This window comes from Ascaphus truei, chromosome 1, assembly GCF_040206685.1.
Source record: "Ascaphus truei isolate aAscTru1 chromosome 1, aAscTru1.hap1, whole genome shotgun sequence".
Classification (NCBI taxonomy): domain Eukaryota; kingdom Metazoa; phylum Chordata; class Amphibia; order Anura; family Ascaphidae; genus Ascaphus; species Ascaphus truei.
The window spans coordinates 87,460,634-87,485,633 of record NC_134483.1 but is presented as its reverse complement, the minus strand read 5'-3'; the positions used below and the strand labels follow the sequence as shown (position 1 = coordinate 87,485,633).

General features: G+C 44.3%; 1 protein-coding gene, 1 long non-coding RNA gene and 2 other non-coding genes across 6 annotated transcripts in view; all 4 read right to left on the bottom strand.

The window, feature by feature from the left end:
* LOC142489776 (uncharacterized) overlaps positions 1-9,327 on the bottom strand; it is a 24,279-nt gene extending 14,952 nt beyond the window's left edge. The window contains exons 1-3 of one of the 2 annotated variants that reach the window (XR_012799939.1): positions 8,950-9,327; positions 8,588-8,732; positions 7,259-7,359 (exon numbers count right to left, since the gene is read on the bottom strand). This is a non-coding gene — a long non-coding RNA (uncharacterized LOC142489776). Of the gene's footprint in view, positions 1-7,258; positions 7,360-8,587; positions 8,820-8,949 lie in introns of those variants that run through there. The other variant, XR_012799938.1, reaches the window with a different exon arrangement.
* Positions 7,507-7,637, bottom strand: LOC142473425 (small nucleolar RNA SNORA47). Its single transcript, XR_012790077.1, has one exon. It is a non-coding gene; the product is annotated as a small nucleolar RNA SNORA47 (small nucleolar RNA).
* A 3,819-nt stretch (positions 9,328-13,146) lies between the features above and the next one.
* Positions 13,147-25,000, bottom strand: part of SDHAF1 (succinate dehydrogenase complex assembly factor 1) — a 45,888-nt gene continuing 34,034 nt past the window's right edge. The window contains exons 3-4 of one of the 2 annotated variants that reach the window (XM_075591143.1): positions 14,351-14,705; positions 13,147-13,289 (exon numbers count right to left, since the gene is read on the bottom strand). In XM_075591143.1, coding sequence (XP_075447258.1) covers positions 14,419-14,705 — 287 coding nt within the window. In that variant the 3' untranslated portion in view covers positions 13,147-13,289; positions 14,351-14,418. Of the gene's footprint in view, positions 13,290-14,335; positions 14,706-25,000 lie in introns of both variants that reach the window. The other variant, XM_075591133.1, reaches the window with a different exon arrangement.
* LOC142473440 (small nucleolar RNA SNORA47) lies at positions 15,897-16,028 on the bottom strand. Its single transcript, XR_012790079.1, has one exon. It is a non-coding gene; the product is annotated as a small nucleolar RNA SNORA47 (small nucleolar RNA).

Below are 25,000 nucleotides of genomic sequence, written 5' to 3'. Positions count from 1 at the left end.
ATAACTGCAACATAATATAGAAGAGACTGCATGTTACAGCAGTTCTGTCATAGACAGCGATTATACTCATACACTGCGGCCCTTGTCCAAGCGATCTGCGCACATCTGATTGTAGATGACGCTACTTATAAAACCACCTTTGAAAAAGCGCCCCAGCGAAACGTGCGTCAGGTGGGAGGCGGCTACAGGACTGACGTCATGACGTTTACATGCCGGTTAGAGGGTGAGAGGCACTGCTAAGTGCCGGTTTTGTCAGTGAGTGGGGACCTTGAGCATTCTCTCGTTGAGTACATGCTTAATACTGGTATAATATGCTCTATTAGCAGTTTTGTGTCAGCTGCAGCATTACTGTGCTTTCTTAGCCATGACGCTGGCTCTGTAGATACAACGCGGCTGCACAAAGGGTGTTTCAAGTGTGTGTGTATTCACCACTCCATCCAGTTTATTCTGCTAAGGTACCCTGCATTTTTAATCATTAGAGAACAAACTTAACTAAGGCATTGTATGATCTACTGATGTCTTTGTACCAACTGCAGCACTACTGTGTTTTCTCAGCCATGATGTTGGCTTTATAGATATAACCTTGCTGCATTTAGGGTGTTTCACTTGCTTGTGTATTATCACTCCACCCTGTTTGTTCTGTCACAGCAGCTGATTACAACTGCTGCATTTGTCAAAACCTCTCCCCCCCCCTCTCTTTCATGTTTGTTTGTTTTCACATTGCAATTTGTCTGCTGCCTCAGATTTGGCGTGCTTATATGGCACATTATATTAGGGGGCTATAACTGGATTCGGACTAGATCCGTGCCCCAGAGCCAGTTATCACACTTTGTGAGCTCTTGTGCCTGCTATTTACGATTCATATCTTTGATATTGATATTCTGAGCTATTAGCTTTCTTAGGCATACTAATGTTCCTTACAGGGGTTTACTAACTTCAGACTAATTAGACCATTTTTTGATACCATCAGGTCTTTACTATCTTTTGTGTAAACATTCAACTGCTATATACCCGGTATTTCATTGAAGTATATACATGTGCATGATCAGTCCTATGTTACCTGTTCTAACTATACAGGCTTTTTAACTCCTATCATTGCTGCACTAGGGGGTTAACTCCTATATACTTGTGAGTTTATTGTCTGCTATACAGCAGATTAGTTAGATTTCCCTTATCCCCCTAGTATACAGTTTTAGTATCACGTATTGTTGTCTGTTTTTTGTGTTTTGTCACCAATGTCAGTTGGTTTTTGGTTTCAATGTTTTGACACTTATTTTAATTGAGATTAATAAAATATTACATTTTAAGTAATTCATCATTACATCATCATATACAGCGAGTGCTGTCAAATAGGGGGCTTTTGTTTCCCAGTATCTACATAAATCATTCAGACTGGGGGCTATAGTGCGTCTCATTGGGTTTATTTTCTCTACCTCGTCTCATGATTCAATACCTACCCAAGAGCAACGCCCCCAACTTACATTAAGCTGAAGCGGGGGCACCCTATCTGTCTCTCATTCCTGTTACTGTAATAGTATAATCCTATGAAATTATATGTAAATTTATCAATAAAAAAATGAATATATTATAATCATTCATTATGAATATATTACAATCACTATAACCAAGACTAAATTTGTAAAGCTTCCAGTGACTGAGCTCCTGATTAGAACCAACGCTAAAACCACCCTAACACCTGTCACTAGTTTTAAATACCTGGGCTTATGGTTTGACTCCCACTTAACATTCGGGATGCACATTGATACCCTGACAACCAAGACCTATGCCAAACTAGGGGTACTTTACAGGAACAAATCCTCCCTAAGTCTCCTGGTCAGAAAGCGTATCGCACAGCAGATGCTAATGCCAATTATTGACTATGGAGACATAGTATATGGCTCGGCTCCTCAAACCCACCTTAGCAAACTTGACACCCTCTACAATTCAATTTGTCGTTTTGTTCTCCAATGCAACTACAACACACATCACTGCGAAATGCTCAAAGAACTAGATTGGTCATCACTAGAGTCTAGGCGCAAAGTTCACCTTTCCTGTCTCACCCTCAAATACTTTCTGGGCAAGCTACCCAGCTACCTGAACAAGCTCCTCACCCTTACCACATGCAGTACCTATCACCTGAGATCAGACTCCAAAAGACTATTCATGGTCCCAAGACTCAACAAAGTATCCGGACGTTCCTCCTTCTCCTTCCGTGCACCCCAAAACTGGAACAACCTACCAGAGACTCTCATATCCACCACAGCTTAAGTTCTTTCAAATCTAAGGCTGTCTCACACTTTAATCTGGTCTGTAACTGTTTCATACGCCCATGATATATAGTTTCTTTAACTGTGCATGCAATGTCTTGTATATAATGTATACCTTGTTCATTTATGTAACTGTATTTGTAACCATGTATTATTTTGTTTTACTCTGTGCCCAGGACATACTTGAAAACGAGAGGTAACTCTCAATGTATTACTTCCTGGTAAAATATTTTATAAATAAATAAATAAATCCTAATTAATATAATCATAATTAACTTCATCTATTTCAATGCTTTTCTTTTTTTTGTTTTGTTTTTTTTACTAGGTAAAAACACTAAATATAAATATATTTATTTAATCTATGTAATGCAGTCGATATTGATTAAGCAATTCTTTAATATACTTATTTGTTTTGTTACAGGTTTCTGTCAACTGGACCACCATTTCGTGGCTTGGCTTTTTCCTTTATGATGGGTAGCACAACCATGGGAAACATTGAGTATGAGACCTGTGATGTTATTTATAATGCATTCCATGAAGATCATATGCCATTTCCCAGTGTAGAAAGATTTCCATTCTATTGTCTTGCTAGCTGTTGCGAACACAAAATATAAATGTAGTGTAAATTGATATAGGAGCATTTGGAAAGCAAAGCGATGGCGGTGTGTTTAGAGCTTTGTCACTTTATCAGCTAATACAGGGGAGCGCAATCTTTTTTTTCCCTGCACGCCCCTGCCGTCTGTCCCTCCTCACTTCGCGCCCCTTGGTTCTGACGCCGCGTTGCCATGGCGACGCGTCACCAGGAGCTTCTGAACCAAGGTAAGAAGTTACAGAGGCCCTGCAGCTCACCCGGCATGAATTTAAATGCCTTCGGGAAGTGCACAGGGCCCCTGTAAACCTAAGGGGGGGGGGGGGGCACTTCCCACTTTTCGCATCCCTGAGCTAATAGAAGACAAGACTTTGCAGGTACCTTTGGACCAAATGTTGCCATTGAGTAAAACAAGCCAAAAGTTGCCACATGTACTGTTAGCGGAAGATGGCCTATCCATTGGTCACATCCAGTAGGTCATGAAGCCCTACATAGGCAAAGAAGGACCAGGGGAGCGATGGCACCTTAAAAAGAAATAGACTACATAGTGCAATACTGTTTCAATATGACACAAGTGAAGCTCCCAAGTGTACACTTAATAAGCTGAACAGTATCAGACTAAGGTATAAGGTCACAGACTGGAGCTGATAGGAGGAGGTGCAATCTCAAAAGAGAGAGACACACGGAGTCATTCAGAACGGCGAAACGCGTAGAGCGTGACCATACGATCGAGAGGGAGAGAGACTGCTGGGAACTCCGTGACGTCATCTTCAATCGGCCGCAATACCGGAAGTGACGTATCAGCTCCTGGCAGAGACGCAGTACGGCGGCTTGAAGCGGCAACGACGGCGTGATGTGATTTTGTGATCACCAACCTTCTATGCTGTTATCCCATTGGGATCTTGTAAGCCTTCATTTTTATTATTTTGGATAAATCGTGTTACTTTTTACCATTGGCTCCGTGTGTCTCTCTCTTTTGAGATTGCACCTCCTCCTATCAGCTCCAGTCTGTGACCTTATACCTTAGTCTGATACTTTTCAGCTTATTAAGTGTACACTTGGGAGCTTCACTTGTGTCATATTGAAACAGTATTGCACTATGTAGTCTATTTCTTTTTAAGGTACCATCGCTCCCCTGGTTCTTCTTTGCCTATGTTCGTGTGGACCCTGAAACAGTCCTCTAAGGGTTTGAGTGGTTTTTTGTACCTTTTACATTGCACGTGATTACAGTATATTGTTCCTCACTTTGCACTGCTATTATTATTTTCACTTGTTCTTTTGTTTACATATTATTAGTATTCACTTGCACATTTTGAGTATTGAGTATTCAGAGCGCCATCTAGTGTTGTTTGCCATGAAGCCTACAGCCGACAAGGATTAACCAAAGAAGAACTATTTAATTATAGACTTTCCAGAGCAAGACGGTGTGTGGAGGGTGCCTTCGGCATTAGGATAGCAAAATGGCGAATACAATTAAAAGCTATTGAAACCAATGTGCAAAATGCCAAGTGAATTGTAACATGTGTGGCTGTACTACATAACATTGTAATTGATTTGGAAGGCAGTAATGATGTCTGGAGGGGCTCGTGTGCCTCCAGTTGATACCCAGCTTCTCAGATGTAGGGCAAATAATTCACCTGCAAACATGGCCAAAATCATTTGCAATTCCTTTAAAGATTATTTTAATGGCGATGGCGCTGTCCCATGGCAAAATATTATGAGATATTTTTAATTAAGATTCCTGAAGAAGTCGTACTGACGAAACGCGTAGAATCCTGTGTTCAGCATCCAGTCTGTGCAAGTCACAGTTGCGAAGTCCTGGCAGCCGGAGATCCCCCTTATAGCACTTTCGCCCACAGCCCTGCGTCAACCGGATGTGACGTTGATGGGAGCAGAGAAGCAGAGGGAAGAAACACACTGTGTACCGGTGAATTGCTTTACCTATCAGGATTTCGTACAATGACTGTACCTATTATTCCTTATGTGAGTGCATAGCCATATGTTTTATCTGTGATGATCTCCAATACATTTTAAGACGTTATTGCGCAATTTTGGTATTTCTTATTATTTCTGGGTATTCGTGCGGTGGTGGAGAAAAAGTGAAAGGGGTCTACACCTGTGGATATCCATGTTCATTGCTCTAAACAGAGAGGAGTGTCTCTGTAATGCCTGATTTTTGAAAGGAAAATTGTGAGTGGATTACCTTTTTCACTAGAAAGAAAGAATTGAGACTGCATCACACTATGTTGCCTTTATTTTTCTTTTTCATATAATCACGTGAACATTGGCGCTCCCCTGAATCTTTGAGGAATTCTGCAATCAAAAAGACTAAGAGAACAGTCTTTACAAGGGTTTTGAGTAGCTTTTCTATTAGCACCTTTTACACTGGGTGGTGGATTTATCACATGATTAACTAATAGATCACAGTTCACGTTGTAATTGAATTTATAGATATTATTTCTGTCATTTGCTTTTAAACACATTGTTACACATATTTCACTTTTTTAGGACATTGTTATAAGTAAGCGCCGTTGCAATCACATTTTTAATTAAGTAATAATCCCCAAAAAACAGGGCATTATTGGCCAGTAATGCCCTGTTCTACGGAGATTACTATTATAGGCTAAATGTAGGCTTTTTTTTTTTATTAATAAAAAAAAAAAAAAAAAAAGATACACTTTTGTAGTCATTGATTTTTATCAGAATGATTGTCTACACAGTCTTATGCTTTTTACTGCAAGTTTATTAAAAGGAAATTGTACACACACACGCACACACTGCAAACCCCACCCCTACACCCACAAAACACACTGCAGCCCTTCTCCAACCTCTACGCTCACAAAACACACACAGCAGCCCCCCTCTACACCCACACAGTGCAGCCCCCTATAAACCCACAAAACTGCAGACACACACACACACACCACACTCTGCAGCCCTCCCCCACCCTCTACACCCACTGAAGGCCCCCTCTACACCCACAAAACACACACCAACAAAACAGACTGCTGCCCCCCTCTACATCCACAAAACACACAGCAGCCCCCCCCTCTACACCACTGCAAAACCACACACTGCGCACACAGACACGCATCTCTGCACCCCTCCACCCACAAAACACACACACTGCAGCCCCCCCTCTACACACAAAACAAAAACACAGCAGACACACACACACACCAAGAAAACACTCTGCTGCCCCCTCTACACCCACAGAACACACCAACAAAACACTCTGCTGGCCCCCTATACACCTACAACAGATACACACACCTTTCCCCTCACTCTCCTGTGAGGAGCTCTCTGCGGGCAGGGTGGGGGAGGAGTCAGTGCCTTGCTGCTGCCTCCTGTCCAATCACCTCCCCTGTCTTAGAGCTGATCTCAATCTTTGTGAATGAAAACTGAATGAGAGCTGATTGGCTGAAAAACTTGGCAGGGTGCCAAAAATTCCAGGCCATTACTGATTGGATAATGCCTAGAATTTTAACCAGAGAGCAGGGATTTAAAAAATGCCCAGAATTTAACAGCTTTAGCCTATAATATGTAATAAATGGATAAAATCTGACCTTGTTTCCTTGTATTTTATTATTGAATTTATAAAATTATATTATAGTTAACCATTGATTGGTAATATTTCATTTGTTGAACAGCTTTCATATAGTATTTTCAGGTAAGAATAAAAATAACAGACATTGTGAAAAAATAATTGATTTATTAACGTGTAATATCAAAACAGAAACGTAATTTAACACACACACACACACAATCAGAAATACAAAATACAATAACAATGGTGGTCAACACTTTATTATTATTCTTCGACCACCCTCAATACGGCAGATTGCATTTTCTGGCATATGCGTAAATTTGTTACGCGGTCCATACTTTTCATGAATGGAAGAAGGCTTTTTAAAAAGTCACATAGTGTGCCACGAGCACGCACTAGGGGAGCTCTCATAGGGATTGGGAAGTATATCCTTGTAGCGCCCAACAAGACGAGGAGTATAATCGCGGCCATATGCTGCTAATTCTGCTAATCCGATACGGAGCTACGAAATTTATTTACATTTCTTATAGCATAACTCCTAGTTACATGTATGTATATAAAACTAGCCCACAGGAAAACTACTGCGCATTTCAAGCTCAGACTAAAGAAAAATGTATTAATCTGACACTCCGTTTCAAAAGCTCAGCACTCTCCTTCCAACCCCCCGCCCCCCCCCCCCGTTACTGCTTTCGGAGTCCCCCGGGGTGGAGCAGCCCCCCCTCTCTCCTCCCCCAGTGGAGCTGCGCTGAGGAGATCTCGGAGGAGCTGGGGCACAGACGATTTTGTAAGAGAGGGGGGGGGGGGGGGGGGGGTGTTCCTTTTCTCCAGTGACTGGTGGGAGTTGGCAACACTGACCTCGCTGATGGCCTCTTCTTCCAGCAGTGACGTCAGTCACCATCAAGGCAACTCACTGTCAAGGAAATGTTCATGTGGTAGGTGCCGCTAAAGAAGTTTCACTTCAAAAATAAAATAAAAATCGGGTATTAGAAAAAAACATCTAATAATAATAATCACCATTAACATCTCCACTAGATCTGCCATTATAAGATTATAAAACAATTCGGAAAAAAAAATATTAGAGATATTACCAATATGTCATTAATTTGTTATTGCAAAATGCAGCATGATTTCCCTGGAGACGGGAAAGTAGCAAGCTTCTGCATTGTTACTGTAGGAGGGTATTACCAGTAAGAAGCAGTACGGGGAATAACTGCTCCACCTTCTCATGCCTCCGTGTAACCCCAAACCGATTAGGGACAACAAAACTAATTGAAGTTTATATAAATGGGTTATAACCTCTGCGCTGCAAAATAATGATGTCTGGCCCCTCTACCAGCAGCGGTGTTAAAGTGGATATCCCGCCTTAATTATATTGTTATTTTTACAGTATTGACACATCCGGGGGTCTCAGGATCTGAACTGCGCTAATTTTAGCGCCGCTGACCTGCCGGCTCCCGAGATACTGACTGACCAGTTTCGTTGGCGTTGTTCCTTCCTGGCTTTTCAAAGACGGCCCCTGGTCAGCCAATAGGAAACAGTAACGTCATCCCGCCGGTGACAGCGCGGTTTATTGGACGACCACGAGACCAGTGGGTTTAGGCAGCCATTTTAAGTGCAACATATAACGCTAAATAGAGCCTCAGCTTTGTTTCTTAACCCATTTTACAAACAAAGTGCAAATCCATCAGTGCAGGATATCAATCCTTGTGTTATATCCCAGGTCAAGTGATTTTAAAGCACTCAGAAATCTACTATAAGATGATAGACTAAACCAGAGATGCAGGATCTGGTCCTGAAGACAAATCAGTATATGTTCCACCTTTATTCTGTCTGCTATTATCTATTAAACTTAAGCAAAATAAGATTTTACATTATAAATCTTATTAAATTGCATCTTATTTCTGAAAACAACCAAAGTACTTACAACTGTCTATTTTCCTTCTTCAACACTTATTCATTGAGTTCTTATTAAAATATATATTTGGATCAAGAGAATGCTAAAGAATATAGGAACATAACGTAAGAGCCAGGCTACTGCTTTATACTGTTGGCTTACCAGCTGTAATGAAAAAGATATCCGCCCAACACACAAGCCACTAAACGAGATATTTATTTATCAGATTCTCGCAAAAAACAGGTTACAGGATCCTGGAAAGTTTCTACAGAGAAGCAGATCCCACTGACCTTGTCTCCCCCGTGCTCTCTGCTGCAGGAAATGCAGTCACACAGAGCGGGGTGAGTTAAAGAGCTGACTTCCTTCTGTGCCTGAGCCTCTGGCAGCCCCTCTCCAGATCAGCTACTGCCACCTGCTGTATTCTTCTTACACCCCCTGTAAATAAGCCTCTTGTGAGTTGTGAGCTGGTCAAGTAAGTGAGAGTGGTGCTCAAGGGGTTAAAAAAATGTTGCGTTCAAGAAAAAGAAAAAATCATACAGCAAGAATCTAAAAGTGCAGTTTGTCAAGGACTGCCCAGATCCCTAAATGAGCATATAAATGTGGCCATGTCTCCTTATAGGCTCCCCCTCAGCTTTCCTCCGGTTCCCCCTACCTCATGTGGAGTGGGGTGGGGAGGTTGCAGCGGCGCGTGGGAGATGGGGTGTGCACACCCCCATGAGATGTGCAGGAGCTGCGGCCTGATAGACAAGGCGACGGTGTCACCGGAGTCCCGCGGCTGACAGAGCGACGCCATCTTGAGTGTAGCCGCGCGTGCGTGAGACAGCGCATGCGCAGAGATGTGCCAGTAGTTGCGGCAGCCATTAGAGAGCTTGCGCAGGAGTGCCGGCAATTAGGGGAATAGATCCGTTGGGGACTACAACCCCCAGCAGCCTCAGGGGCTGCAGACAGGTGGAACACAAGCAACCAATAGGGCTGCTACATTTGTGGTAAGGGGAGCTCGAGCTGACAGGGCAGTGAGACAGTTAGGCCTCGTTCAGGGTGCTGGCTTCGGAGGGAGGGCGTGCTGACGTGCTTGCTGCAGTGAGAAACAAAGTATTCAATTTGAATACTTGTTTTCAAGGTAGCTACTGCCCTGCCTCCGAAGCCAGGCGTTGCCGCTGACGACAGCTCAGTAAACGAAAATTTCGTTTCTTGGAGCTGAAGCCGCGTCACAGGGACCAAGGCAGCCAATGAAATCATTCTTCAGAATGATTTCATGGCTGCAGCTTGGATACTTTAACCCTGCAGCCTGTAGCCCCGCCCCCTCCCCAACGCTGAAAAGGCAGCTGGGGGATAATCACATGTCGCCAGCAAACTCCCAGCACTGCCTCCCGCACGCCCCCCCTCCGAGTCCTCAGCTGCCTCCCTGAACGAGCCCTTAGGCCTCGTTCAAGGTGCTGGCTTCGGCGGGCAGGCGTGCTGACGTGCGTGCTGCCGTGAGCAACAAAGTATTCAAATTGAATACTTGTTGTCAGGGTAGCTACTGCCCTGCCTCCGAAGCCAGGAGTTGCCGCTGACGACAGCTTCAGTAAACGAAAATTTTGTTTACTGCAGCTGAAGCAGCGTCACAGGGACCAAGGCAGCCAATGAAATCATTCTTCAGAATGATTTCAAGTCTGCAACACCTCATCCCTGCTCTCTGTCTCTGGCCGGGAGGATTAGGATGTGACGTCAAAGACACGCCCACTGAACTACAGAACGCCCAGGCTGTCGGCAGGGGATGATCGGACGTCTCCTACACCAGCAACGCGCGCACTCGCGGACGCGCGCCCTCCATATGCCAAAGCAGGCACCCTGAACGAGCCCTTAAGGCAGTTAGTCAAGTAGTCAGTGAGGGAGTGAATTAAGGAGTTGGAGCCAGGACAGACAAGGAGAAGGGAGGGTCTGAGTGTCAGTGGCACTCAGACTAGGCCAGAGAATCCCCATAGTCCCAAATAGGCCCCACTCACGTGTAGTTTGTGGCTGCTGCAGTGAAAGTCCCTTAGATAGGGAAGCTTCCCCATTTTACTGTAGTGGAAAGGTGTGGATCATCAGGAAGCGCAAACATGTGAAAACAAAAAACAAATACTGATGGTGCAGTATAGTAGTGATAATGGCGTGGGTGATATATTAGCAGGTCTATGTGCAGAATACTCACAAACGTGAGGTGATAATGGACACGTAAAGGTATCTTTGGGTGGTGTGCTGCAAACAGTGCAATCAGAATGGCAATCTGGCACCCACCAAATGGATCACTCCAATGGACATGGTCAAAGGTTTAAAAAAGCATTCAGATCTCACGCAGTGGATCTCTGCAACCGGTTGAGTGGTGTCTCTGCTATCCCTCTGTGCTGGCGTGCGTGTCACGGATGCGTCTCACCGAAGACCGGAAGTGACGACATCCCTGAAGAAACCGAGAAGGTGAAACGCGTAGAGTGACGTCGTTGCATCAACCGGAACCTCTGGAAGCGGATGTCGTCACTTCCAGTCTTCGGTGAGACGCATCCGTTACACTCACGCTAGCACAGAGGGATAGCAGAGACACCACTGAACCGGTTGCAGAGATCCACTGCGTGAGATCTGAATGCTTTTTTAAACCTTTGACCATGTCCATTGGAGTGATCCATTTGGTGGGTGCCAGATTGCTATTCTGATTGCACTGTTTGCAGCACACCACCCAAAGATACCTTTACGTGTCCATTATCACCTCACGTTTGTGAGTATTCTGCACATAGACCTGCTAATATATCACCCATGCCATTATCACTACTACAATAGGGCAGATTGACATTTAATGTTTGGTTTATAAAATGATGGAATTGCACAATGTGACCAGTCACATAATAAAATATATTTTGTTAAAAAGCAAATGTCTAATGCGTGCTATTTCTTTTTAAATGTTAAAATACGATCTTCTAAATAGCAGTGATGCATTGGTTATGAACATAGCAGACAAATTGTACTTTTCAATGTTAGGAAAATAAAAACACTTGACATTTATTGTGAGCAGGTCATTTTATCTCAACAATTAAATGGTTTGTCCAAGGGTTAATTGTTCCACTTAACACTGCTGTATTCTCTAAGAATTTTTTTTCTTCATTTAAAAACCTAGATTTTTATTTTACTAAAATGTCTTCTGATTAAACGGCTGCCTTTGCTACAAGGATAATCTAGCGACACCAATATATTTGCTGTAGCTAATATGAATTTCAATTGTGTAACTCGGTAAATGACGTAATGAATGCTGTAATTCACTCAACGTGTGTTCAAATTTAATTTGTTCTGGTCTTTTTAAATGCCGTGGCAATATACACTTGTAGAAACACAATCTCTCTCAGGTAGGACAAAAGATTTGGCCAAAAAGGATTTCTATTAAATCTCCCAATTCAGATCTAATCCATCCTCTCACTACCTATGTGGCCAATTTTTACACCCCATTCAATAATCCATGTAAACCATAAGAAATTCCTTTTTGTTCGCATTTAAAACACATTAAACGCAACATGGTTTTAGAAGCAATATAGAAAATCATGTACTTCTAATGTGCCAAGATTTACTTGCATTAAAGTTAAAACGTTATAAGCAAGTGTAAATCTGGATCCATAAATGACTAGAGGAACCAAGTAGAATACGGTCTAGTACAATAATGCTAAACAATATTAGCATTAATATGGTCAATGTCTGTTGCATAGAAAATTTATATTCTGATTTCAAAGCATTCATTCTGTAAGATTAAAAAAAACCACACTGAAAAAAGCAGATATATTTATTAAAATGGAAAATCCTCAGTTGACTTTTTCCCAGGTGTAATATTGTAGTGACTGGCCTGGTTGGTTATGTGCAAGAACTCGGGCTGATGTGTCATTGAGACTGGGGAGCTCATGTAGTCCTCCTGAGCCTGACATTGGCAGGTCTGTGGCAGGGTCTCACTGGGCATTAATGCACAGAAAAGTCTGTTTTGAAGCAGTGCACCATTTTCGGCGTCTTAACTCTTTCAGTGCCAGAGGGTTGTGCTGTGGATGCTTTGGCACTTGCATCATGAGACCCCTCTTCACAGCGATTACGTGATGCGGTTTCTCAACCGGCCATCACTCCAGATATGACAGGGAGGGGACGCCTTCCCCATTCAGTGTGGTACGCAACCTGTAGCACCAATCGCATACAGGCCCCTAACAAAAGGAGCAGAGGGCAATGATGTACAGTGGGGCCTTTGGGGTGATGTACATCATTTGGGCACTGAAGGGGTTAAATAAGCGTGTTAAAGTTTCTTACATCTCGTGCAGATTGCTGAAGAAAGCGATTTATACAAACGCCAACCTGATGGGTTAAAAATGTAATGCAGGGTAATACTGCTTGATATGTCAATCTGTGCTGCATGTAACTACTCCCTATTTACACTGCCCAAGTTGCATGCTGCTGCAAATGGGGTGTAATTGGAGAAATAATTTCTACATATCTTGACACAATTGGGCCTATTTATTAAAATGCAAGAATAGACTGAGCAATAAGGTTACTACTGCTTGAAAACAAATCCCACTATATTTATAAGAGACTTTGTGCAGGCCGGTGATTAATGTGCATATTAATGGAAAAAGATATTTAAAAAAACATTAAAAGGTGGCTGAAGGATACTGTCAAATAATGAGATCAGAAATACAAGTAGACCTCGCTATCCAACGTTTCACTTTGCAACGAATGGCATATCCAACGCTCACCGCCACTGATTAACATGGGACTCACGTTACAACAGTTTCACTATCCAACACTACTTCCAGAACAGATTCCGTTGGATAACCTAGGATGCCTGTATTCAAAATACATTCAAGCCAAGTAGGTTTGTAGAATTTTATTTATATATTTTGTTTTACAAAATTACAGCACAGGGAAAATAAAAGTATAAACAGGAATAGGCGTAGCAAGTAAATGATAAAAGCAGCGACATCTTGTCCTGAAGAGCTCACAATCTAAGGGTGACTATGTAAAAAAAAAAAAAAAATTAAAATACACCAAGATTAACTTGCCATTATAACATTTCAATTTGATGTAAGCCAAAGACAGGCAAAATTCATATCTGATGTTTTCAGTTGGGTTTTTTAAGCAATTGCCTAGCTAAACCCTTTAAACATATTTCGGGCGTAAGTAGTAGTGACTGCTCTAGCCCTGAATGTGGGAATGAGATATTACAAATTCTCGTGTGCGCAAAAGAGTAAGTTGCAATGTTTTTGCATATATAATTCTTGTTGAATAAGATGTAAACTACAGATTTCATTAGTAACACCACCATTAATATGTTGCCCTATTTTACTGCAGTTTAATGAATAGGCCCTTCAGAGTCACAAAATTAAATGTTGCATCAATTTTGCTTTAATAAGACATTTGATTACCTACAGTAGAGCTCTGACTACACACAAGCCATACAGGGATATAGGAAATAAGTAAACATGGGAAGGATGTGGATCCAGGGAGAAATCTGATGCCATTATTGGAGTCAAGAATTTATTCCCCCTCTTCTCCCAACCCCCTCCCTCCTTATGAGACAACACTGGATGATATTTCACTGAGTCAAAATACAAATTTAGGGTTTAAGTTCTATATCTGTTGTCTACATTTAGCATAGGTTAACCTGTCGGGGGCATGGCTGCTGCAGAGGCCATGCGCTCTTCCCCACGGCATTGAAATTAAGTGCCAGGAGATCGCATGAGGCCTCTGCAGTATATCCTACCTTGTCATTTGATGCCACGCCGACACATCGCCAAAGATGCCGCGGGGCCATGTGACATCACGTGTCAAATGATGCCGCAGGTCACCCCGCACATGATTTGACGCCAGATTTTTGGTATGGGGGGGCCAGCACAGGGGCTGACAGGCAGGGGGGTGCAGCGGACAAAGTTTACACACCCTTGGGTTAACCTTGATGGACATGTCTTTTTTCAACCTCATCTACTATGTAACTGTGCACACTATGAAAAAATATATTCTTATACATTGTGTACATTACATTCACGCAATAGTTTACAAACCTGAAAATAATTTACATTTGATATGAACATACAGATGGTTTGAAAAATTGGAAACATTCTTCACACTGTATCCTTTATTGTTCTTAGACGTGTGAGGTTTTGATGAAGGCTCCCAATTGTTTTGTATTAATGTCTTTTAACTGCTCCAGCTGCCTCTGGCCACGCCGAAGAAGATATTCTATGTGCATGACGTCCATTTTAGGAATCTTTGCATTCTTCCGAAATTCATCTTGGATTCGGGGCAAAAACCCAGGTTTTGCCTTTCCAGCACGTAAAAACTGTTTATACAGATTCAACACTTGCTTCTGCAGCTTGCTGTGCCGTATCATGGTGTCTCCGAGCCCATGGTTAGTTTCCCAGGCATGAAAGGCTGCAGATGAGAAGAAACATAGGGATGACAACTGCTCTGAGGCTGCAGTACATTGTTACTAAAATGGATTCATATTCAATGCTAACAATAGTTGAAACAGATGGATAAGAACATAACACCACAATTGGATGGATTTGAGTCAACACTGAACTACCCAACTGTTTTATAATCTCCACTTTAAGATATCCATAAATGTGTTTCACTTTCTCATACTTGCTATGGCAATGCTCACGTTCAGAGTGTGAGTGTATTATATAAGCAACTGACCACATATACCCTACCAAAGTTAAAAGGCAGCTAAGAAAAATGAGAAGTTAGACCGTTTTTTTTTTTTTTTGCAGTCGTTTTTGAAAAAGGTCTCTGGTAACCTAGATGGAATAAGAGTCACTGATACTGGATCACAGCCACCATTTCCATTATAATCACACCTGTGTACGCCCAGGACATACTTGAAAACGAGAGATAACTCTCAATGTATTACTTCCTGGTAAAATATTTTATAAATAAATAAATATGCCTCGCCATGTACATGGGTATCCTAGCACCCAAAAAGAGGGGTGTGTGTGTGTAAAAGTTTACACCAGTGTGAAACACAGCAGCTAAAATGTCAAATTAATTACTATAACAGACTTCCACATCCCACGTATTTGTACATTTCAGTGTTATAAGTTCACTCATTTAGCTGCCTGCCAGTGGCTTTACATTGGAAATGCCTCCTCACCATGTAACTATTGCAGCCAGGTGACTGGATTGCTAATTTGTCACTGCTGACCAAACTTTTTTTTTATTTTTTTTTTTTTTTAAAGCCCTGATCAAAGATGTCTGCCCTGGATCATAAACAGATTGGCATAACAGGAACATAAAATAGAAGAGACTGCATGTTACAGCAGTTCTGTCATATGCTGCCAATTCTGCTATTGTGATACTGAGCTGCGAGATTTATTTACATTCCTTATAGCATAGCTAACTCCTAGTTACGTGTATTTATATAAAACTAGCCCACAGGAAAACTACTGCGCATTTCAAGCTTTACATTTTCATCAACATGAAACTAAAAAATACCAACAGAAATAAAAATGCACAAATGACACTTTCAGATGGGGAGGGGGCACATCCATCATCAAAACATTATTAAACATTTGAAAAGTCAATGCACCCATATTAGAGATATTACCAATATGTCATTAATTTTTTGTTAATGCAAAATGCAGCATGATTTCCCTGGAGACGGGAAAGTAGCAAGCTTCTGCATTGTTACTGTAGGAGGGTATTACCAGTAAGAAGCAGTACGGGGAATAACTGCTCCACCTTCTCATGCCTCCGTGTAACCCCAAACCGATTAGGGACAACAAAACTAATTGAAGTTTATATAAATGGGTTATAACCTCTGCGCTGCAAAATAATGATGTATGGCCCCTCTACCAGCAGCGGTGTTAAAGTGGATATCTCGCCTTAATTATATTGTTATTTTTACAGTATTGACACATCCGGGGGTCTCAGGATCTGAACTGCGCTAATTTTAGCGCCGCTGACATGCCGGCTCCCGAGATACTGACTGACCAGTTTCGTTGGCGTTGTTCCTTCCTGGCTTTTCAAAGACTGCCCCTGGTCAGCCAATAGGAAACAGTAACGTCATCCCGCCGGTGACAGCGCGGTTTATTGGACGACCACGAGACCAGTGGGTTTAGGCAGCCATTTTGAGTGCAACATATAACGCTAAATAGAGCCTCAGCTTTGTTTCTTAACCCATTTTACAAACAACGTGCAAATCCATCAGTGCAGGATATCAATCATTGTGCTACATACCAGGTCAAGTGATTTTAAAGCACTCAGAAATCTACTATAAGATGATAGACTAAACCAGAGATGCAGGATCTGGTCCTGAAGACAAATCAGTATATGTTCCACCTTTATTCTGTCTGCTATTATCTATTAAACTTCAGCAAAATAAGATTTTACATTATAAATCTTATTAAATTGCATCTTATTTCTGAAAACAACCAAAGTACTTACAACTGTCTATTTTCCTTCTTCAACACTTATTCATTGAGTTCTTATTAAAATATATATTTGGATCAAGAGAATGCTAAAGAATATAGGAACATAACGTAAGAGCCAGGCTACTGCTTTATACTGTTGGCTTACCAGCTGTAATGAAAAAGATATCCGCCCAGGCCCAACACACAAGCCACTAAACGAGATATTTATTTATCAGATTCTCGCAAAAAACAGGTTACAGGATCCTGGAAAGTTTCTACAGAGAAGCAGATCCCACTGACCTTGTCTCCCCCGTGCTCTCTGCTGCAGGAAATGCAGTCACACAGAGCGGGGTGAGTTAAAGAGCTGACTTCCTTCTGTGCCTGAGCCTCTGGCAGCCCCTCTCCAGATCAGCTACTGCCACCTGCTGTATTCTTCTTACACCCCCTGTAAATAAGCCTCTTGTGAGTTGTGAGCTGGTCAAGTAAGTGAGAGTGGTGCTCAAGGGGTTAAAAAAATGTTGCGTTCAAGAAAAAGAAAAAATCTTACAGCAAGAATCTAAAAGTGCAGTTTGTCAAGGACTGCCCAGATCCCTAAATGAGCATATAAATGTGGCCATGTCTCCTTATAGGCTCCCCCTCAGCTTTCCTCCGGTTCCCCCTACCTCATGTGGAGTGGGGTGGAGAGGTTGCAGCGGCGCGTGGGAGATGGGGTGTGCACACCCCCATGAGATGTGCAGGAGCTGCGGCCTGATAGACAAGGCGACGGTGTCACCGGAGTCCCGCGGCTGACAGAGCGACGCCATCTTGAGTGTAGCCGCGCGTGCGTGAGACAGCGCATGCGCAGAGATGTGCCAGTAGTTGCGGCAGCCATTAGAGAGCTTGCGCAGGAGTGCCGGCAATTAGGGGAATAGATCCGTTGGGGACTACAACCCCCAGCAGCCTCAGGGGCTGCAGACAGGTGGAACACAAGCAACCAATAGGGCTGCTACATTTGTGGTAAGGGGAGCTCGAGCTGACAGGGCAGTGAGACAGTTAGGCCTCGTTCAAGGTGCTGGCTTCGGCGGGCGGGCGTGCTGCCGTGCGTGCTGCCGTGAGCAACAAAGTATTCAAATTGAATACTTGTTGTCAGGGTAGCTACTGCCCTGCCTCCGAAGCCAGGAGTTGCCGCTGACGACAGCTTCAGTAAACGAAAATTTTGTTTACTGCAGCTGAAGCAGCGTCACAGGGACCAAGGCAGCCAATGAAATCATTCTTCAGAATGATTTCAAGGCTGCAACACCTCATCCCTGCTCTCTGTCTCTGGCCGGGAGGATTAGGATGTGACGTCAAAGACACGCCCACTGAACGACAGAACGCCCAGGCTGTCGGCAGGGGATGATCGGACGTCTCCTACACCAGCAACGCGCGCACTCGCGGACGCGCGCCCTCCATATGCCAAAGCAGGCACCCTGAACGAGCCCTTAAGGCAGTTAGTCAAGTAGTCAGTGAGGGAGTGAATTAAGGAGTTGGAGCCAGGACAGACAAGGAGAAGGGAGGGTCTGAGTGTCAGTGGCACTCAGACTAGGCCAGAGAATCCCCATAGTCCCAAATAGGCCCCACTCACGTGTAGTTTGTGGCTGCTGCAGTGAAAGTCCCTTAGATAGGGAAGCTTCCCCATTTTACTGTAGTGGAAAGGTGTGGATCATCAGGAAGCGCAAACATGTGAAAACAAAAAACAAATACTGATGGTGCAGTATAGTAGTGATAATGGCGTGGGTGATATATTAGCAGGTCTATGTGCAGAATACTCACAAACGTGAGGTGATAATGGACACGTAAAGGTATCTTTGGGTGGTGTGCTGCAAACAGTGCAATCAGAATGGCAATCTGGCACCCACCAAATGGATCACTCCAATGGACATGGTCAAAGGTTTAAAAAAGCATTCAGATCTCACGCAGTGGATCTCTGCAACCGGTTGAGTGGTGTCTCTGCTATCCCTCTGTGCTGGCGTGCGTGTCACGGATGCGTCTCACCGAAGACCGGAAGTGACGACATCCCTGAAGAAACCGAGAAGGTGAAACGCGTAGAGTGACGTCGTTGCATCAACCGGAACCTCTGGAAGCGGATGTCGTCACTTCCAGTCTTCGGTGAGACGCATCCGTTACACTCACGCTAGCACAGAGGGATAGCAGAGACACCACTGAACCGGTTGCAGAGATCCACTGCGTGAGATCTGAATGCTTTTTTAAACCTTTGACCATGTCCATTGGAGTGATCCATTTGGTGGGTGCCAGATTGCTATTCTGATTGCACTGTTTGCAGCACACCACCCAAAGATACCTTTACGTGTCCATTATCACCTCACGTTTGTGAGTATTCTGCATATAGACCTGCTAATATATCACCCATGCCATTATCACTACTATACTGCACCATCAGTATTTGTTTTTTGTTTTCACATGTTTGCGCTTCCTGATGATCCACACCTTTCCACTTGTCACGAGGACTGAGAGAGCAGTCCTACACCGGGTTACAGCGGCATTCGCTATATGTGTTTGTATGAGTATCACTAATATTTTTTATTAAGTTGATATTACAATTCACTGTTGTATTTACTCACTTCACCTTAGTATACAGAGCACCACGTTTGATAAGGTTTTTTTTTTTTATACCATTTTACTGTAGTGTCAGGGACACAGTGAAGATGCCTTGCGGTGATCGCGGTCTGTGGTCTGGGACCAAACCACCGCGGTGCTATCAAAGACTCTTAAAGATGAGACCCTCTACCGGAATCCACCCAATGCAGAGGCAAACGCCATCACAGAGGGCCAGGATGCTGGATCAGACGGATCCTCATTTCTAAGTCGGCCGGTACCTCAACAAGAGCACCAACAGTTCACAGGATAACGCTACTCCCTACACTTTTTGGTGGGCTGGACACTGGGAAAGGGACATCAAGGTATTGGTGCCTAGCACCCGATGTACTTTGGGACACTCACTGGTGGTACTGGTCGGGGTGTTCATTATACTGGGAGGTGGTGTTATGTTATATGTGCTGTCAGTAAAGGTTGTTATTATATACTGTGTGTGTTTACTATTACTATTGGTTCCTGTGAGGCGCTTCTCCCACTATGCCGGGATCCCTCGCAGGTGGAGGCGCTGCACGAGGTGATAATTATACCACCCCAGGCTCCCCATGGCGGAGGCTTGGGTCTGACTGAAATACTGAAGAGATTACTGCTATAAGGTCTGTTTTCAAAGTACATGTGTTATGAACTGTCTGTGTCCTGCATGCTGAAGAGAAGCTGCCTTGTTTTCTATGCTGAAGAGAAGCTATTTTGTTTTTGTCAGCTGAAGAGAAGCTATTTTGTTTTGAGTGCTGTATGTTTTTAAGGCTCAATAAAGAAGCCTTATCAAGAGAACCTGCGTGTGTGGTTGCATGTACCCTGCAACATATGGTGTCAGAAGTGCCGGGATTTTGAGAGGCTCCTGCAGTTGAAGGGCCACACACACACAAAAATGAGAAAAATTGAAGAATTTTTAAAGTTTCTGTGCGAGCAGACCAGGCAGCAGGGACTGTTAATGCAGGAGCAGGCCCAACTACTATTGCAGCAGCAAACCCAGCTCCTAACCCAGCGGCAGGCAGCACAGGATGAGCGGATGGCCAAGCTGCTGTCCCAATTCCAGGGGTCTGCCAGTCCAGAACTTGCGAACAAACCCCCGGTCCTCCTGAGGAAAATGGCTCCGAACAAGGATCCAGAGGCTTTTCTACTGACATTTGAAAGGGTTGCCGAAGCTCAGGGCTGGGCTGCAGATCGCTGGGCAACTGCTTTGGCCCCGCTCCTCATAGGAGAAGCCCAGGCCTCATATCAGGGCCTTCCAGCAGATCAGGCAATGGACTACCAACAAGTAAAAGCCGCCATACTGGATCGCTTAGGTCTGACCCCAGAGACCTACCGGCAGCAGTTCCGGAACTTGAAGTACACCGCTAAGATGAGACCCCGGGTCTTCGCTCAGCGATTATTGGACTTGTGTACTCGCTGGATAAAACCCGAGGAGCGCACTAAGGAGGCAATTCTTGAGCAAGTGGTTTTGGAACACGCTCGTGGTAAAAACGCCATGCTGCTGAAACCCTAGCTTTGGCGGTCCGACTCGTTGAGAACTTCCTTGGGGCCGAGGATAAGGCGAGTGCCCTGGACCCGACGGATCCAACTTCACCAGCACTTGCGGAGACCCAAAGAGGGAGATTGGAACAACGGGGAAACTACGGCCCCTCCATGCGCAACCGCCAAGTGCCACGAAAGGAGTAGTACATCCAACAAGGAAGAAGTCAAAATGCCGGGCACCGCCGAGACCCTCATCCCCTTCCTGATGTCAGTTTGTTGCCAAATGAGAGGAACTTCCGAGGACGTCGCCCACAGGACCCACCAGATGCCTGGTCTCCAGTATCCGGTCCAGCGGAGCGCTATCCACGGCTCCCTCCTGCGGGGGAACCCTCTCCATTTTCCGCCTGCGGAGAACAAGGCCACCGGAATGTGGACTGTCCACAGATGGATTGTTCCTTCAGCAGGACCGTCGCCTCGGCCTTCACTGTAGAGAATTACAAGCCCATGCTACTTCCAGCCCAGGTTGGGGGAAAAAACGTCCAGGCCCTTGTAGATTCGGGCTCTGGAAAAACTCTGGTCTTCCAGGAACTGTTACAGCCTAACGTGTGTTCTTTTGACTCTCCATGGAGTCTTAAAAGTATACACGGCGATGTAAAACGGTATCCGACGGCCAAAATCCGGCTACAGGTAAAAGGTCAGGAGGCCTACCTTGAAGTAGGAGTCACTCCTTGGTTCCCTCCCCCATTGTGCTCGGCCGGGACTGGCCTTTCTTTTCGGACCTAATGGCTCCAGTCTCTCACGAGGAGCCTTATCCTATGGCTTAGAAGAACCCTGGCAAACTGTTCCCCTTCTCGGCAAACCTTTTTCCCAGTAGACACCGGGTTCCAAAGACTCGGAAGCAAAGACGCTCTGACAAACAGGACTGGTTGCAGAAATCTGGATCTCAAGGTGACCATTCTAGTAGCCAGAAGTCACAAGTGATGGCTGGGGATGGCCAGAGGGAGGGGGATATGGGCCCTGGAAATTTACTAGACCTATACCTCCCTGATTTTCGCAAGAGGCAAAGGGAAGACCCAGTCCTTGGTAGGCAGTATGATAGGGTGGTAAAAATTGATGAGCAGATATTGAATGCACAGGGGGTGATAGTATTCCCCCATTTTGAATTATCAAATGATATCCTGTATAGGGTGAATTGACAAACACAAACAGGGGAGGTCACCAGACAGATATTGGTTCCCAAGGCGTTTGTTAAATCTGTGTTCACTCTAGCCCATACTGTCCTTTGGTGTGGTCACCTGGGCAGGGATAAAACATTGGACCGTATTTCGTCCCGATTCTATTGGCCAGGGATGCGTAGTGATATTGCTAAGTTATGTGCGGCATGTCCGGAGTGCCAGCTAACTAGTCCGAAGGGACAAAATCCAGCCCCTTTGTTTCCTCTACCCTTGGTGTCAGTTCCCTTTGAGAGGATTGGGGTAGACTTGGGAGGACCTCTACAACCTTCTGCGAAAGGACACAGGTTTATTCTTGTAATAGTTGATTATGCAAAAAGATATCCTGAGGCGTTCCCCCTGAGAACAGCAATGGCGAAGCAAGTAGCCAACAAGTTATTGGAGCTGTTCTCACGGGTTGGACTTCCCCAGGTTATGTTGACTGACCAAGGTACAAATTTTATGGCTAAACTGATGCAGGATGTCTTAAAATTACTAGAGGTCAAGTCTGTTCGGACATCGGTCTACCATCCACAGACTGACGGATTGGTGGAAAGATTTAACCGAACTCTAAAAGGGATGCTGAGGAAATTTGTAGATTCAGAGAAGAGAGCCTGGGATGAACTTCTCCCTTTTCTGACGTTTGAAGTGCGGGAAGTTCTCCAGGCCTCCACGGGATTCTCTCCATTTGAACTGCTGTATGGCCGCCAACCCCGGGGTATCCTAGACCTCCTAAAGGAGTCCTGGGAGGAACAGCGGTCCCCTTCTCAGAATACCCTTACATATGTATTGGACCATAGGAAGCGCCTAGATGTGGTCGGGCATTTTGCTAGGGAGAATCTTAGGACAGTCAGGAGAGACATTACAATCAAAATGCTCGTATGAGAGTGTTTCACCCAGGAGATCAAGTGATGTTGTTGTTACCCAGTTTTGAGAGCAAGTGCCTAGCCAAATGGCAGGGCCCATTCAAAGTACTCCGCCGCACGGGTGATGTGGATTACGAGATCGCTCAACCAGGGTCCAGGAAGGGTAAACAAATTTACCACGTGAACTTGCTGAAACCCTGGAAGATGCAGCAGTCTCTATTCATCCACCCGGTGGAGGAGGAAACAGACTTGGGTCCTCAGCCCCAACGGGAGAACATTGTGGGTGACGATAAAATCCCAATGGGTAGACAGTTGTCCTCTGAACAAAAAAGGGACTTGTTAGAAATAACTACACAATTCCATGATGTTTTTTCTGATTTGCAGGAGCAAACTAATTTAATTTCACATGTGATAGAGACAGCAACTGGGGTAAAAGTACGTTCCCGTCCTTATAATTTGCCTGAAAGTCGTAGGGCCCTGGTAGAGAACGAGGTACAAGAAATGTTACACTTAGGAGTGATTGAGGAATCATGCAGTGAGTGGTGTAGTCCACTAGTTATGGTCCCTAAACCCGATGGGAAGGTAAGATTTTGTTTGGACTTCCGAAAGGTCAATGCGGTATCCAAGTTTGACGCATATCCGATGCCAAGGGTGGACGAGTTAATTGACGCCCTTGGTAACGCGGAATATATATCCACGCTGTACTTAACAAAAGGATAGTGGCAAATACGTTTAGAGGAAAAGTCCAAGTGCAAACTGCCTTTGCCACTCCCATGGGTTTATACCAGTTTGTGACAATGCCATTTGGATTGCATGGAGCCCCAGCCACATTTCAGAGACTCATGGATAAAGTGCTGAGACCCCAAAGGGCTTATGCCGCAGCCTACCTAGATGACATTGTCATTTATAGTAAACACTGGCGGGCCCATCTAAATAGGCTGAAAGCGGTCCTCAAATCTCTAAGAGAGGCAGGGCTCACAGCCAACCCTAAGAAATGTGCTTTAGGTAAGGTGGAAACCAAATACTTAGGGTATGCAGTGGGAGGTGGAAAATTAAGGACACCTAGCCAACAAGGTAGTTGCCCTGAAAGAATTTCCGACCCCCCAAACAAAAACGCAGGTACGCTCTCTGCTGGGTTTAGCAGGGTACTATCGGCGGTTCATCCCCAACTACTCGGAAGTTGCAGCCCCATAACGGACCTCACTAAAAAGTGTGCCCCTACACAAGTGGTATGGTCAAGGGAATGTCAGAGAGCGTTTGAGGACATAAAAAGGTGTCTATCAGAGGGTCCCGTCCTTAGACGCCCAGACTTCAACAGGCCTTTTGTAGTGCAAACCGATGCATCAGAGATAGGGCTAGGGGTAGTGTAGAGGGAGTGGAACATCCGATCCTTTTTCAGAGTAGGAAATTGTTCCCGAGGGAAAAAACTACTCAGTGATTGAGAAGGAGTGCCTCACAGTAAAGTGGGCAATCGAGGCTTTGAGGCATTACCTGGCAGGAGTCCATTTTACTCTGGTTACGGACCATGCTCCATTGAAGTGGTTAAATAGTATGAAGGACTCCAATGCTAGATTGACCAGGTGGTATATGGCCCTCCAACCCTTCTCATTTGAGATTCAGCACAGGCCTGGAAAAGAAAATGCAAATGCTGACTTCTTTTCTAGAGAAGGGGTGGATGGTCGGGCTTCAGCCATGCATGGCCCCAGCCACACACTAACAGGGGAGGAATGTGACAGGGTGAATGAACGTCACCAGCCATATACCTGGCAAACCTATGTTTAGGCTTGCAGTGCAGCAGTGACGAGGTTAAGTTTCAATTAAGAAGGGCTGCTTAAATAGTCTGACCCCAGCTGCATAATCAAGGTGTTTTAAAACCCCAGGCTGTTAACACATGCAAGCTAGCTGGTCAGGAGACAGGACTGAAATACTGAAGAGATTATTGCTATAAGGTCTGTTTTTCAAAGTACATGTGTGATGAACTGTCTGTGTCCTGCATGCTAAAGAGAAGCTGCCTTGTTTTCTATGCTGAAGAGGAGCTATTTTGTTTTTGTCTGCTGAAGAGAAGCTATTTTGGTTTGTATGCTGCAGAGAAGCTATTTTGTTTTGTGTGCTGTACAGTATGATTTTAAGGCTTAATAAAGAAGCCTTATCAA